Below are 14,854 nucleotides of genomic sequence, written 5' to 3'. Positions count from 1 at the left end.
CCTATCACTATTCCCCTCTCCACCACTCCAGGAGGCCCACTGTGTCCCACTTTTGTTAACACTGGGCACCCCATCGTTTCTTGGGATGACTTGCTAAGCCTCCTGTGACTTCAAGCAGCGTGGCTCAGTGGAAAGAGCCCGGGCTTTGGAGTCAGAGGTCGTGGGTTCAAATCCCTGCTCTGCCGCTTCTCAGCTGTGTGACTTTGGGCAAGTCACTTCCCTTCTCTGGGCCTCAGTTACCTCATCTGGAAAATGGGGATTAAGATTGTGAGTCCCACACGGGACAACCTGATCAACTTGTATCCTCCCCAGCGCTTAGAACAGTGCTTTGCACATAGGAAGCGCTTAACAAATACCAAAATTATTATTATTATTCTAGCTACGAAGGCAGTAGTTGGTTACTGAAAAACCTGGCATCTGGAAGGGCCAACGGGGGGTGACTCTTACCTTGTAAATCTATTTCGTGGCCTCAAGGCCTGACCCAATCCCAAATCTCCAAGGCTATAATTAGCTCAGAGAGTGCCCCATCAACTTTCAGTCCTATGGCTGTGTGAATTCTGAGGAGTGGCTTTTGCCTTCTCCGATTAAGCCCTCTTTTCCTCTACTCCCTCTCCTTTCTGCATCACCTATGCACTTAGAGCTGTACCCTTTAATAAGGGCCTGGAAATCAGAAGGACCTGGGTTTTAATTCCTGCTCCGCCACTTCCCTGCTGCATGACCTTGGGCGAGTTCCTTAATTCCTCTGGGCCTCGGTCACCTCATCTGTAAAATGGGGATTGAAAATGAGAGCAGTAGGTGGGACAGGGACTTTGTCCAACCTGATTATTTCGTAGCTTAGTACGGTGCCTGGCACATAGTGAGAGCTTAAATACCACAATTATTGTTTTTATCATCTTGGAGATAACTTTGCCAGAAAGTCCAGATTGCCTACTTCAGTTTGCTACCTAAGCTGCACTAGAAAATGAATGACATTCCTAATGTCTTGTGTATCTAACATGGCTAGCCCACGTCCTGTCTCTGGCCTGGGCTCCCTTCTCAATTCTGACAATGCCGCACCCCCTTCAAAGTTTTTTTTTAAGCGCTTAGTACACTGCTCTGCACACAGTAAGCGCTCAATAAATACGACTGATTGATTTAAACTCTTGCTATTCACTCCATCTTCAGCCTTACATATCCTTCATCTATTTATATTAATGTCTGGCTCCCTTCTAGACTCTAGACTCGCTGTGGATGGGGAACATGACTACTAATGCTGTTGTACTGTACTCTCCCAAGCACTCGCTTCGGTCCTCTGCATTCATTCATTCAATCGTATTTAATGAGCCCTTACAGTGTGCAAAGCACTGTACTAAGCGCTTGGGAGACTACAACAATAAACAGACACATTCCCTGCCCACAAAGAGCTAGTAAGCACTTAATAAATACCACTGATTAATTCTCTACAATTTTAGGCTTGAGGAGGCTGAGATTCTCCCAAATGATGAGACCATCCCTCCAGAGGAGAATGGGACTGTTGGCCTCCATGTGAGCACAGGTGGTTTTTGGGCCCACCCCCTTCGTGAACCAAAATCCTAGGAAATAGGAAATAAAAAAAAAGATTTTTCACTTAAGTTTACTTTGCTTAATCCTTTATATATCATTGGAGACAAATCAAGTGACCCCCACCCTAAATGGGAGACTGGGGCCATTTTTCCTTAAGGTGTTCAAAGGCCATGAAAGCATAAGAGAAGCAGCGTGGCTCAGTGGCAAGAGCCCGGGCTTTGGAGTCGGAGATCATGGGTTCAAACCCCAGCTCTGCCAATTGTCAGCTGTGTGACTTTGGGCAAGTCACTCAACTTCTCTGTGCCTCAGTTCCTCATCTGTAAAATGGGGATTAAGACCGTGAGCGCCCCGTGGGACACCCTGATCACCTTGTAACCTCCCCAGCATTTAGAACAGTAATTTGCACATAGTAAGCGCTTAATAAATGCCATCATTATTATTATTATGTTGGCAAGCCCAGAGTCAAGAGTCAACTGCTGAATGATTAGGTTGGACACACAAACTTTTCTGTTATCAGGAGCTGTTATTTAACGTTCCTGAACAGTCAGAAGGTGTTTAGGCCTCAGTATTTACTGTCCACCCAGCACATTACTCAATTACTTATAAACTAGAATGTCAGCATCAAGCCTCAGTCTGTGAAAGCATTCAACTTTGGATCAACTAACAACAATCAATACTCACTCATGGCGTTGTTTAAAATGGCTCCTTGTCCAACAGAGGCTAAAATCACACTTCATTTCGCAGATTATAAATCTAAAACTAGCTGCCTTACGTTCCACAAAAACTCTGAATAACACCAATTTATAGTTTTCTTTACTCTCAAAGCTTTTGATGAGGTTAGTGTGACAAAAAAAACCTTTCACTCAAACATCTTTCCTGGCATTAAGCTCAATTGCCGAGAAAGTACACATAGCTGAGCGTTTATCATTTCATTTTTATTTTCAAACAATGTCATTTAAATATAAAAATATATCCACTTTCAAAGATCCATTTCAATTATTATGGCTTTGAAAACAAATGTTTTATTTACAAGAAATAAATGGTACTAGTATAGCAGAAATAGGATGCTTATGATAAATTAAATTAGGAATAGATTTGCTTTTCTGCCCTTTACCTTGGCAGACCTACAAGGGTAGAATCAGCACTAATGGGCGAAGGCACAATAAGCACCTCAACAACGCATTGGCAGCCAGTAGTGAATGAATCACGGATTTGGAATCCAAACCAGGGTGCTCAAGGTTACGCTAGCACTATTAAACCGAAATCACATCCAGTTCCTCGAAAACCAGCCTGTTCACTTAAATCGCTCTCCACACTCTTCTACCACTGCCCAGGGGCTTTGTTACCTACACAGCATTGTCTGAAAATGCGAAGTTTGAAATGTTCTGGATCCGGGAGCTCAGAAAACACGAAAAATCAATTTTCAAAAAAACCCCAACTCATCAGCTAGAAAAGTGGTGCTTGAGGCCGCAGGAAAGTTTCCTACTAGGGCGGGATCCCGGCAGAAAAATACGGAAGAGGCAAAATAGACTATTTCAATCTCTTCCAAATTTCGCAAGGCTCACTACTCTCCTCCCGCTAATCCCCTTAAGTTGGATGTTTATTTAAAAGGTACATTCTGGATTTGGATCCTCAGATTTCCGATGAACTTCCTTCCAACCTTTGATCCCTCCTTTAAAATGTAATATTTCATACATAGCCTTAAAGGAAGCCAATTCTTGCAACTGCCCAGAAATGGAGTCTAAAACCGAGCCGGTTTAGCAAGAGATAGGAAAATCCATTCGAAGCACAAGCCAATTCAGAGTAGTTTCTTCTTGTCGAAATGGCTCTACTTCCTACTGCAACTACCGATCAGCTTTAATGTTGATTTGAAGGCCGGGTAAAGGGAGTTGAGGCACATGCAAAGCTGAGAAGGCAAAAGCGGGGAAAAGGGCTGGGAGGACTGCTCTGTTTATGAATTCTTCCAACAGTTACAGAACCGGTCTCCATCTTTTGCCCGGGTTGTGGTACGATAGTCTTCCACATTTCACGACAACACTAAAGGATAAGTTGCTCTCAACAGATACTTTGGAACTCTATTCCTGAGCTCTGAGCTTTCGTTTACTTTTACTTATCTCTAAAGCCAAGTAAAAAATGTGAGACGTTCTCATATACCACAAAGGTAATACAGCAGGCAGGTGTCACTCTAATCAAGTTGGGGACAATTCCTTTGTAAAATCCATGAACACCTTCTTTCCTGTGGAGGTAAAATAATGATGATTATACCCTCAGTCCCCAAAAGAGCTGGTCCGATTAATCAAAACCTAACCTTCTAAGATAATGATTAGCATGATTTGCAAAATACCTGAGAGTCTCATTTATTACATTAGGCCAGTGGACTCCAACAATCCAAAGCCCTCCTGTTACTTAAACCTTCACGTGGTGGTTCACAGAACATTTTGGTCTGGGAGAACGTGGTGCACGTGTTTTTTGTTCCCTCTAGACTGTAAGCTCATTGTGGGCAGGGAACGTGTCTACCAACTCTGTTATACTGAACTCTCCCACGTACTTAGTACAGTGCCCTGCACACAGCAAACACTCAATCGATGGTACTGATTGAGAGACTAACAGAAAGAAGGGAGGGTGAGAAGGCCACGAGTCTGTGCTACAAAAGGAAAACAACGTAGCAAATTAATTTGCCTGTCTTGAAACAGCTGCACCTAAATTTCTTACATCAAGCTGCAAAGTTTCCACAAATCTGCGATTAAAGCACTAGAGTGCTTTAATGTCCATGTCATCCCCCGGGCCTGGAATGCCCTCCCTCTGCCCATCCGCCAAGCTAGCTCTCTTCCTCCCTTCAAGGCCCTGCTGAGAGCTCACCTCCTCCAGGAGGCCTTCCCAGACTGAGCCCCTTCTTTTCTCTCCCCCTCGTCCCCCTCTCCATCCCCCCGTCTTACCTCCTTCCCTTCCCCACAGCACCTGTATATATGGATATATGGTTGTACATATTTATTACTCTATTTATTTATTTATTTATTTTACTTGTACATTTCTATCCTACTTATTTTATTTTGTTGGTATGTTTGGTTCTGTTCTCTGTCTCCCCCTTTTAGACTGTGAGCCCACTGTAGGGTAGGGACTGTCTCTATGTGATGCCAATTTGTACTTCCCAAGCGCTTAGTACAGTGCTCTGCACATAGTAAGCGCTCAATAAATACGATTGATTGATTGATTGATTGATTGATAGAGTACACAGTCTAATTTTCTTCATATTTACCATGCGGGATATAGGGTTAGGCCTGGGTGCAAAAGGAAATGTAGGATTCAGGCTTCCTGATATCTCTATGTGCTTGTGCAGTAGGAGCGGTGGTCCTGTTGGTAGAGTTGAAGCATCCTGAGGAGAGGGCTGGACCCTGGTGGGATTCCAGCTGGAAGGAGGTCCTTTCAGAGAGAACACGTACATGCCCTCTCCTTCCTTTGCCTTATCAAGACCACCAAAATATGTGACCCTATGGGGACTTCATGCTAGTCGTTCACTACTCACAAATACAGCAGGTGCATTAGGGCTTGGAGAGCGTGGGGTCTGGAGGAAGAGTATCCATCCTCCCTCCTTCCCTCCCTTCCTCCAAAACGGGCTCCGTCGATCTCACAGTCTTACCTCCACGTCCTACTGATTACATCCAGCACTCCTTTGTATAAATTGTGTTGATCCTGAAGACGGGCTCTCACGACTTGATAGGGGTAGGTTGCTGCCACGGCAAATATTTTAGATAGTGCTGCCACTGATATGTATTCTAATGTGCTCTAAAACCACAAACACAGTATCATTTTTTCTTACTTTCCGGTCGCTAAATACATGGAATTTAAAATAATCCAGGGAAGAAAAGCAAAATTATTGAATTACCACAAAACTGCAGGAGCGGGGGCAACTCCCCTGCTGGGGCTCCTACACAATTTCTTGAAGGAAGATGCATTTTAAGATGGACTAATTGCTTAATTGACACGAGTCCCTACTGTGTAGTGACTTGAGAAGATTTTCTTTCCTCGAGCCTCAGGAGGGCTCCTCACATCCCAACCACCCTTCCTTTAAATACCAAAAGTCTGTGGCTTTGCCCTGTGGGAACTATCACTGTCAAGATAGATGCTCGGAGTCTTCCACTCAATACTAGTAATGAATCTTAATTGTTGGTAGGAAGCTAGGCAGAGGAAGGCCCCGGCAGAGAGATGAAGAGGTTGGCTCGTTCCTTTCCCACCATCCTTAGATTTGCTGCTGTCACCAGTGTTTGGAAAGAGCTCTAATCAATCAATCATATTTACTGAGTGCTTACTGTGTGCAATGCACCGCACTACGTGCTTGGAAGAGTACAATATAACATGAGACACATTCCCTGTCCACAACGAGCTCACAGACTAGAGCACTGATCCTTTTAGAACACCTCTGAGAGGTTTCAAACTCCAGTGCAAGGAACACTAACAGAGTTAAACTCATTCAGAGGGCACAGAATCGCTTGCAGGCAGTTTGTAGTGTTCATATTTTATACACCTGAAATATCCAGAGGAAAACTACTCCATACTGATTAAAATACTGCTCCGAAATCAAGATATGGGTTTATTTAATAATAGTAATTGTGGCATTTGTTAGGCACTTACTATGTCTCACACACTGTATTAAGTGCTGGGGTAGGTACAGGATCATCAGGTCCCACAAGGGACTCACAGTCTAAGCATGAAGGAAAACCGGTATTCAATTCCCATTCTGCAGATGAAGGATCTGAAGCACAGAGAAGTTAAGTGATTTGTTCAAGGTCACACAGTAGACAAGTGGCGGAACTCTCATGACCGTAAGCTCCTTGTGGGCAGGGAAGGTGTCTGTTTACTGTTATACTGTACTCTCCCAAGCATTTAGTACAGTGGTCTGCACACAGTAAGCATTCAATAAATACGAATGAGTAAAAGAAATCTGGAATTAGGGCCTGGGACCTTTGATTCCCAGGCCTGTGTTCTTTCCACTAGGATGTGCTTCTTTTATTTCCCAGCTATTTAAAAAAAAAAAAACAACAAAACTCCCCTAACATCTTTCAATTGTGGTTTAAATCAGTGGTAACACCTGAAGTCACTCAAACTGGCACTGCTACCATGGACATGGTCCTCCTGGAGTGAGCCCGAAGGAATGGAGGGGTGGCTACAGTACAGGCCTGGGAGTGAGAAGGTCATGGGTTCTAACCTGAATCCCCAACTTGCCTGCTGTGTGACTTTGGGTATGTCACTTCACTTTTCTGTGCCTCAGTTACCTCACCTGCAAACTGGGGATTGAGACTGTAAGCCCCATGTGGGACAGGGACTGCCTCCAACCCAATTTGCTTGTTGTTGCAGTCACAAATGCTGAGACTGAGGCAGGACAGGGGTAGGGTAGAGAGGGAAACCGTCCTCTCCTGGTTCTCCTCTTACCTCTCCGGTCGTTCATTCTCAGTCTCTTTTGCAGGCTCCTTCTCCCCCTCCCATCCTCTTACTATGGGGGTTCCCCAAGGTTCAGTGCTTGGTCCCCTTCTGTTCTCGATCTACAAGCACTCCCTTGGTGACCTCATTTGCTCCCACGGCTTCAACTATTATCTCTACGCTGATGACACCCAGATCTACATCTCTGCCCCTGCTCTCTCCCCTTCCCTCCAGGCTCGCATCTCCTCCTGCCTTCAGGACATCTCCATCTGGATGTCTGCCCGCCACCTAAAGCTCAACATGTTGAAGACTGAACTCCTTGTCTTCCCTCCCAAACCTTGCCCTCTCCCTGACTTTCCCATCTCTGTTGACGGCACTACCATCCGTCCCGTCTCACAAGCCCGCAACCTTGGTGTCATCCTCAACTCCGCTCTCTCATTCACCCCTCACATCCAAGCCGTCACCAAAACCTGCCGGTCTCAGCTCCGCAACATTGCCAAGATCCGCCCTTTCCTCTCCATCCAAACTGCTACCTTGCTGGTTCAATCTCTCATCCTATCCCGACTGGATTACTGCAGCAGCCACCTCTCAGATCTCCCATCCTCCTGTCCCTCCCCACTTCAATCCATACTTCACGCTGCTGCCCAGATCATCTTTGTGCAGAAACGCTCTGGGCATGTTACTCCCCTCCTCAAAAATCTCCAGTGGCTACCAATCAATCTGCGCATCAGGCAGAAACTCCTCACCCTGGGCTTCAAGGCTCCCCATCCCCTCGCCCCCTCCTACCTCACCTCCCTTCTCTCCTTCTCCAGCCCAGCCCGCACCCTCCACTCCTCTGCCGCTAATCTCCTCACCGTACCTCGTTCTCGCCTGTCCCGCCATCGACCCCCGGCCCACGTCATCCCCCGGGCCTGGAATGCCCTCCCTCTGCCCATCTATCAAGCTAGCTCTCTTCCTCCTTTCAAGGCCCTACTGAGAGCTCACCTCCTCCAGGAGGCCTTCCCAGACTGAGCCCCTTCCTTCCTCTCCCCCTCGTCCCCCTCTCCATCCCCCCCATCTTACCTCCTTTCCTTCCCCACAGCACCTGTATATCTGTATATATCTTTGTACATATTTATTACTCTATTTATTTATTTATTTTACTTGTACATATCTATTCTATTTATTTTATTTTGTTAGTATGTTTGGTTTTGTTCTCTGGCTCCCCCTTTTAGACTGTGAGCCCACTGTTTTGCAGGGACTGTCTCTATATGTTGCCAATTTGTACTTCCCAAGCGCTTAGTACAGTGCTCTGCACACAGTAGGCGCTCAATAAATACGATTGATGATGATGGTTGATGATGAGGGAAATGTCCACGCCTGAGCTCGCTGACCCACCTTGAAGGTGGCCTTCAGAAACAGAGGAAAAGTGGCAAATATATAGAGGGGTGAGAGGTGAATGGAGGAACGAATGGATTAGACAGTTGTTTAAAACTACTGTTATATTGGCTTTGGTACAGTGCAGTCACCAATCAGTTGAATATGCTCGTTTACATGAAATTCAAGCCAAATACAATTCTTCAATCTGTTCACTTTCCATTCAGGAAACCGTTTCATAGAATCCACCCCCCTCGATATCATTTCAAATGCCATCTCACTGATGGCTGGCTCCCGGCCCTCTGGATCCGATGTACGCTTGACTCAGCTAGATCATCCTCTGTTACAGCAGTTACTTGGTTAAAGGTTTAATTCAAGGCTCTGGGGATTCCCAGCCCTCCCCTACTGCCTGCCTTTCGTCCATCACGTCCAGGCAGGTCCCTGACTTGCTTCCTGACCAATCTAAACCTGTCAAGCGACTGTTCAAGCGACTGTTGAACTCCCCTTCACGTGCCTTTCCTGCTCTGATACTGACATCTCCATCAGTGTGGTCTCAGCTGCCGCCACCGCCAATTTTGCTGCTGCTGCTGCTGTTAGTAATAATGATTAGGCGCTTACCATGTGCCAAGCATTGTACTAGGCACTGAGGCAGACACATACTAATTAGGTTGGACACAGACCCAGGCCCAAATGGGGGCTCGCAGACTTAATCCCCATTTTACAGATGAGGCACTGAGAAGCAGCATAGCTTAGTGGAAAGAGCCCAGGCTTGGGAGTCAGAGGTCATGGGTTCTAACCTCAGCTCCGCCACTTGTCAGCTGTGTGACTTTGGGCAAGCGACAACTTCTCTGGGCCTCAGTGACCTCATCTGTAAAATGGGGATTAAGACTGTGAGCCCCACGTGAGACAACCCGACTATCTTGTATCTACCCCAGCACTTAGAACAGTGCTTGGCACATAGTAAGCACTTAAATACCATCATTATTATTATTAAGTAAAATGACTTGCCCACGGTGTCACAGCAGAAAAGTGGCAGAGCCGGGATTAGAACGCAGGTCCTTATGATTCCCAGGCCTGTGCTCTATCCACTAAAACATGCTACTTCATTGCTATTGACTTCTCTAGTGCTCTGTCATCTTTCTTTGCCATTCCCTTTATAGCCCTTCCCACCAATACATCATCTGCTGTTTAAGCACTTATTATGTGCCAAGCACTAAGGTAGATACAAGACAACAGATCAAACAGACCTTGGTCCTACATGGGGTTCCCAGTCCATGGGGGAGGAAAATCAGATATTTTATCCCCATTTTCAAAGATGAGGAAATTGAAGCACAGAGAAGTTAAGTGATTTGCCCAAGTGGTGGAGCCAGGATTAGAACCCAGGTTCCCTTATCTGGTAACACCACACTGCAGTGGTGGCAGAAGGGAAAATAAAAGTAGCAGTGGACAAGGGTGGCAATGGGGAGTGGAACAAGCAGTCTGGTAAGGAGTAGGTAAATCCATTGGTTAAAACAATTCTATTCTAATGACACGGATTCCTTCAGTGTTAGACCAGGTATATCTTCCTTTCACTTTACAGAGGTCAAATCACATGAAGAAAATTAAATCCATTTTCCTTAATTTCCATGTCACTTTATATACTTAATGATTTTTTTTAATTCTTAACATTGCCAGTTCTCATCCTTTTAAATTATCAGTATACCAATTTTCCACAAAAGCCAATGAGATTATTTTTTCAAGAATCACCTACCAATTGTGCTTCTGGCATTCTTTTCATATGCTTATTATACTCCAACTTCAGCAATTCATACGCCATGAACTGAAGAGCACCATGGGATGTTCCAAACAGCCCTGGCACAAATCCCTAGAAAAGAATGTTTTTAGAAGAAAGTTACATTCTGAATTTTAAAACACACCTAGCTCCTTAAGTTCAGCTGCCTAAAACACTTTCTCTCTTCTCCTACTTCAACACAGGACTTCTATCAATTCCTAGAGAGGTCAAAAGGACTCAGTCCTATTACCGTAGCTTAGCAACGACATCCTAAGCCCAGGCAAGTAAGGAATCCCGAAGAGATGGCAATAACACTTGAATTCATTCATTCATTCATTCAATCGTATTTACTGAGTGCTTACCGTGTGCACAGCACTGCACTAAGTAGTTGGGAAGTACAAGTTGGAAACATATAGAGACGGTCCCTACCCAACAACGGGCTCAAAGTCTAGAAAGGGGAGACAGCAACTAAACAAAACATGTGGACAGGTGTCAAGTCATCAGAATAAATAGAAGTAAAGCCAGATGCACATCATTAACAAAATAAATAGAATAGTAAATATGTACAAGTAAAATAGAGTAATAAATCTGTACAAACATATATAAAGGTGCAGTGGGGAGGGGAAGGAGGTAGGATGGGGAAATGGGAAAGAGGAGAGGAAAAAGGGGGCCCAGTCTGGGAAGGCCTCCTGGAGGAGGTGAGCTCTCAGTAGGGCTTTGAAGGGAGGAAGAGAGCTAGCTTGGCGGATGTGCGGAGGGAGGGCATTCCAGGCCAGGGGGAGGACGTGGGCCGGGGGTCGATGGCGGGACAGGTGAGAATGAGGCATGGTGAGGAGATTAGCAGCAGAGGAGCGGAGGGTGCGGGCTGGGCTGGAGAAGGAGAGAAGGGAGGTGAGGTAGGAGGGGGCGAGGGAATGGACAGCCTTGAAGTCAAGAGTGAGGAGTTTTTGGTTGATGCGCAGATTGACTGGTAGCCACTGGAGATTTTTGAGGAGGGGAGTAACATGCCCAGAGCGTTTCTGCACAGAGATGATCCACGCAGCAGTGTGAAGTATAGACTGACGTGGGGACAGACAGGAGGATGGGATGATCTTCTCAATACAAAGCTCTGTGGAAACTAAGGCCTTTCAAAGCTTTGAGACTTTACAAATATGTGAAATCCCTGAAACTTTTTATGAAATTACTATTGCAGTGTATTCCAATCAAATTAATTGAGCACTCACTGGGTGCAGAGCACTGTACTGAGGACATCCTCTCCTCAGAGCACCATTGATGCCCAGGACTCCATTCCCGAGAGGCCCGCCCGCCTGCCCGCTATCACACCGCGTGGCCCCCGCTGCTCCCGGAAGGCTCCTCTCCTCAGAGCGCCCCCATAGACACCCCCTGCTTCCACCCCCCCACCACTTGAGCTACCTTCCTTAAAGTGCCCCCCATCATCCCCCCTTCCCGGTCGGGTCCTGAGTGACTCTCCCTGCCACTCCCCCGGGAAAAGGGCCCTTGTTATCACCAAGTTCCATTAACGACAACCTTATTGGCACCTACTCAGCCCTCCCATGATAGTTGGCTGTTCACTCCTCTCCCCAGGTATCTCTGCTCCCTGACCCCCTTAACAGGTCCACCTTACTACAGCACATAATAGTTTGTATCTGCTCTTTGTGAAATCATTATCTGCCAATTTTATTATTGCCATAGCATGTTAATTGTGTAACTACCCCCATGATACCATCGCCTACTTATAGCATTGCTACTGTTTTATCGCTTCTGTATCTCAATTGTTAACCTCCCGCTGTACTGTCACTCGCCCTGCTGACCTCACCATGAACTTTCAATTCCCTTGCTCCCAACTGCCATTCCCATTCCTCACCTTCCCCTTCCCCTCTCCCACCCAGCTTTTTCCCTCCCTCTCCCCCACCAAGACCACTCCCCCTCACCCCCTACCAAGGATCCCTCTGTACCAGGGCAGGTCCTCCACTCCTCCCTCCCGGCCCCCTCCCTCCCCTTCTCCCCGCCCCCACCCCATCCCAGTTCTCCTTTCCCATCGCCACCCCTCTTCCCACTCTTCCTGCCTAGGCCTCCGCCAAATCATCCCAATCCAAACCCTCCCCACCCCTTGCACCCTTCCCGCTCCCTCCCCTCCCTCGACAGCTGCTGCCAAGTGTGGCCTCTGGAACCCCCGCTCTGTTTTAAGCAAGATCCCTTTCATCCTGGACCTATTCCCTTCCGGCTCTCTACTCCTCCTTGTCCTAACTGAAACATGGTTGTCTCCAGATGACACGGTCTCTTCTGCTGCTCTCTCCAGTGCAGGCCTCTTCTTCTCCCACTCCCCCAGACTCACCGGAAAAGGAGGAGGTGTCGGTTTCCTTCTCGCCCCCCAATGTCGCTTTCGCCCTATCCCTTCTCCCCCTTCCCTTTCCTTCCCTTCCTTTGAAGTCCACATTATTCGCCTCCACCACCCCCTCCAGATTCTTGTAGCCGTCATCTACCGCCCCCCCGGCCCCACCTCCAACTTCTTTAACGATTTTGACCCTTTCCTCACCTTCCTTCCCTCCTTTTCCATGCCCACTCTTATCCTCAGAGACTTCAACATCCACATGGATATCCCTGATGACTCCTCTGCCGCCCGCCTTCTATCACTCCTTGACGCTGTCAACCTCTTGCTCCACCCCACCTCACCCACTCACCAACTTGGTCATACCCTCGACCTCCTCATCTCCTACCGCTGCACTGTGTCCACCATCACCAACTCTGAAATCCCTCTCTCTGATCATAATCTTCTCACCTGCCTCCTCACTCACACTTCTTTCCCCTGTAAATCCATATTACTCCCTCACAGAGATCTCTGCTCTCTTGACCCCATCCATCTTTCTGAGCGCCTCACACCCCACCTCGCCTCCCTCTCCTCTCTACCCAGTCTTGATGATCAGATTACTGCTCTCAACTCTACCCTTTCTACTCGGCTAGACTCACTCGCTCCCCTTTCCCTTCGCCGCTCTAGTACCACTAACCCACAGCCCAGGATCACTGCCACTGTCCACCTCCTTCGCTCTTATGCTCGAGCTGCCGAACGCTGCTGGCGAAAGTCTAAACACCATGCCAACCTCGTTCACTTCAAGTTTATCCTTTCCTGCCTTAACTCAGCCCTCTCCCCTGCCAGACAAAACTATTTCTCCTCCCTTATTGACACCCATGCCCATCACCCCCGTCAGCTTTTCCGTACATTCAACTCCCTTCTCAGGACCCCGGTTCCTCCCCCTCCTCCTTCCCTCACCCCCAACGATCTGGCCTCCTAGTTCATTAATAAAATTAAATCCATCAGGTCCGACCTCCCCCCAAAGTCACTCCCCCCCTTCTCCAACCCCCCGGCTCTCAACACTCTCTGCTACTCTCCCATCCTTCCCAGCGGTATCCTCAGAGAAGCTCTCCTCCCTCCTCTCACATGCTACTCCGGCCACCTGTGCTTCTGACCCCATTCCCTCTCATCTCATGAAATCTCTCGCTCCATCCCTTCTCTCCTCAACTTCCATCTTCAACCGCTCACTCTCCACTGGTTCTTTCCCCTCTGCCTTCAAACATGCCCATGTTTCTCCCATCCTAAAAAAGCCCTCTCCTGACCCCACCTCACCTTCTAGGTATCGCCCCATCTCCCCCCTACCATTCCTTTCCAAACTCCTTGAACGAGTTGTCTACACGCGCTGCCTCGAATTCCTCAACACCAACTCTCTCCTCGACTCCCTCCAGTCTGGCTTCTGTCCGCTACATTCCACGGAAATTGCCCTCTCAAAGGTCACCAATGACCTCCTGCTTGCCAAATCCAACGGCTCCTACTCTATCCTAATCCTCCTTGACCTCTCAACTGCCTTCGACACTGTGGACCACCCCCTTCTCCTCAACATGCTATCCAACCTTGGCATCACAGACTCTGTCCTCTCCTGGTTCTCCTCATCTCTCTGGTTGTTCATTCTCAGTCTCTTTTGCAGGCTCCTCCTCCCCCTCCCATCCCCTTACTGTGGGGGTTCCCCAAGGTTCAGTTCTTGGTCCCCTTCTGTTCTCTATCTACACTCACTCCCTTGGTGACCTCATTCACTCCCACGGCTTCAACTATCACCTCTACGCTGATGACACCCAGATCTACATCTCTGCCCCTGCTCTCTCCCCCTCCCTCCAGACTCGCATCTCCTCCGGCCTTCAGGACATCTCCATCTGGATGTCTGCCCGCCATCTAAAACTCAACACGTCCAAGACTGAACTCCTTGTCTTCCCTTCCAAACTCTGCCCTCTACCTGACTTTCCCATCGCTGTTGACGGCACTACCATCCTTCCCGTCTCACAAGCCCGCAACCTTGGTGTCATCCTCGACTCCGCTCTCTCATTCACCCCTCACATCCAAGCCGTCACCAAAACCTGCCGGTCTCAGCTCCGCAACATTGCCAAGATCCGCCCTTTCCTCTCAATCAATCAATCAATCAATCGTATTTATTGAGCACTTACTATGTGCAGAGCACTGTACTAAGCGCTTGGGAAGTACAAATTGGCAACATATAGAGACAGTCCCTACCCAACAGTGGGCTCACAGTCTAAAAGGGGGAGACAGAGAACAGAACCAAACATACCAACAAAATAAAATAGGATAGAAATGTACAAGTAAAATAAATAAATAAATAAATAAACAGGGTAATAAATATGTACAACCATATATACATATATACAGGTGCTGTGGGGAAGGGAAGGAGGTAAGATGGGGGGATGGAGAGCGGGACGAGGGGGAGAGGA

The 14,854-nt window shown here is 47.4% G+C and overlaps 1 protein-coding gene across 1 annotated transcript in view; it reads right to left on the bottom strand.

Annotated features, from left to right (window-relative positions):
• Positions 1-2,456: 2,456 nt before the first annotated feature.
• SLC25A32 (solute carrier family 25 member 32) overlaps positions 2,457-14,854 on the bottom strand; it is a 40,022-nt gene continuing 27,624 nt past the window's right edge. Inside the window, exons 5-7 of the mRNA XM_038745796.1 lie at positions 10,064-10,177; positions 5,180-5,325; positions 2,457-3,778 (exon numbers count right to left, since the gene is read on the bottom strand). Coding sequence (XP_038601724.1) covers positions 3,649-3,778; positions 5,180-5,325; positions 10,064-10,177 — 390 coding nt within the window. The 3' untranslated portion in view covers positions 2,457-3,648. The remainder of the gene's footprint in view (positions 3,779-5,179; positions 5,326-10,063; positions 10,178-14,854) is intronic.

This window comes from Tachyglossus aculeatus, chromosome 4, assembly GCF_015852505.1.
Source record: "Tachyglossus aculeatus isolate mTacAcu1 chromosome 4, mTacAcu1.pri, whole genome shotgun sequence".
Classification (NCBI taxonomy): Eukaryota; Metazoa; Chordata; class Mammalia; order Monotremata; family Tachyglossidae; genus Tachyglossus; species Tachyglossus aculeatus.
This window is presented reverse-complemented; position numbering and strand designations above follow the sequence as displayed.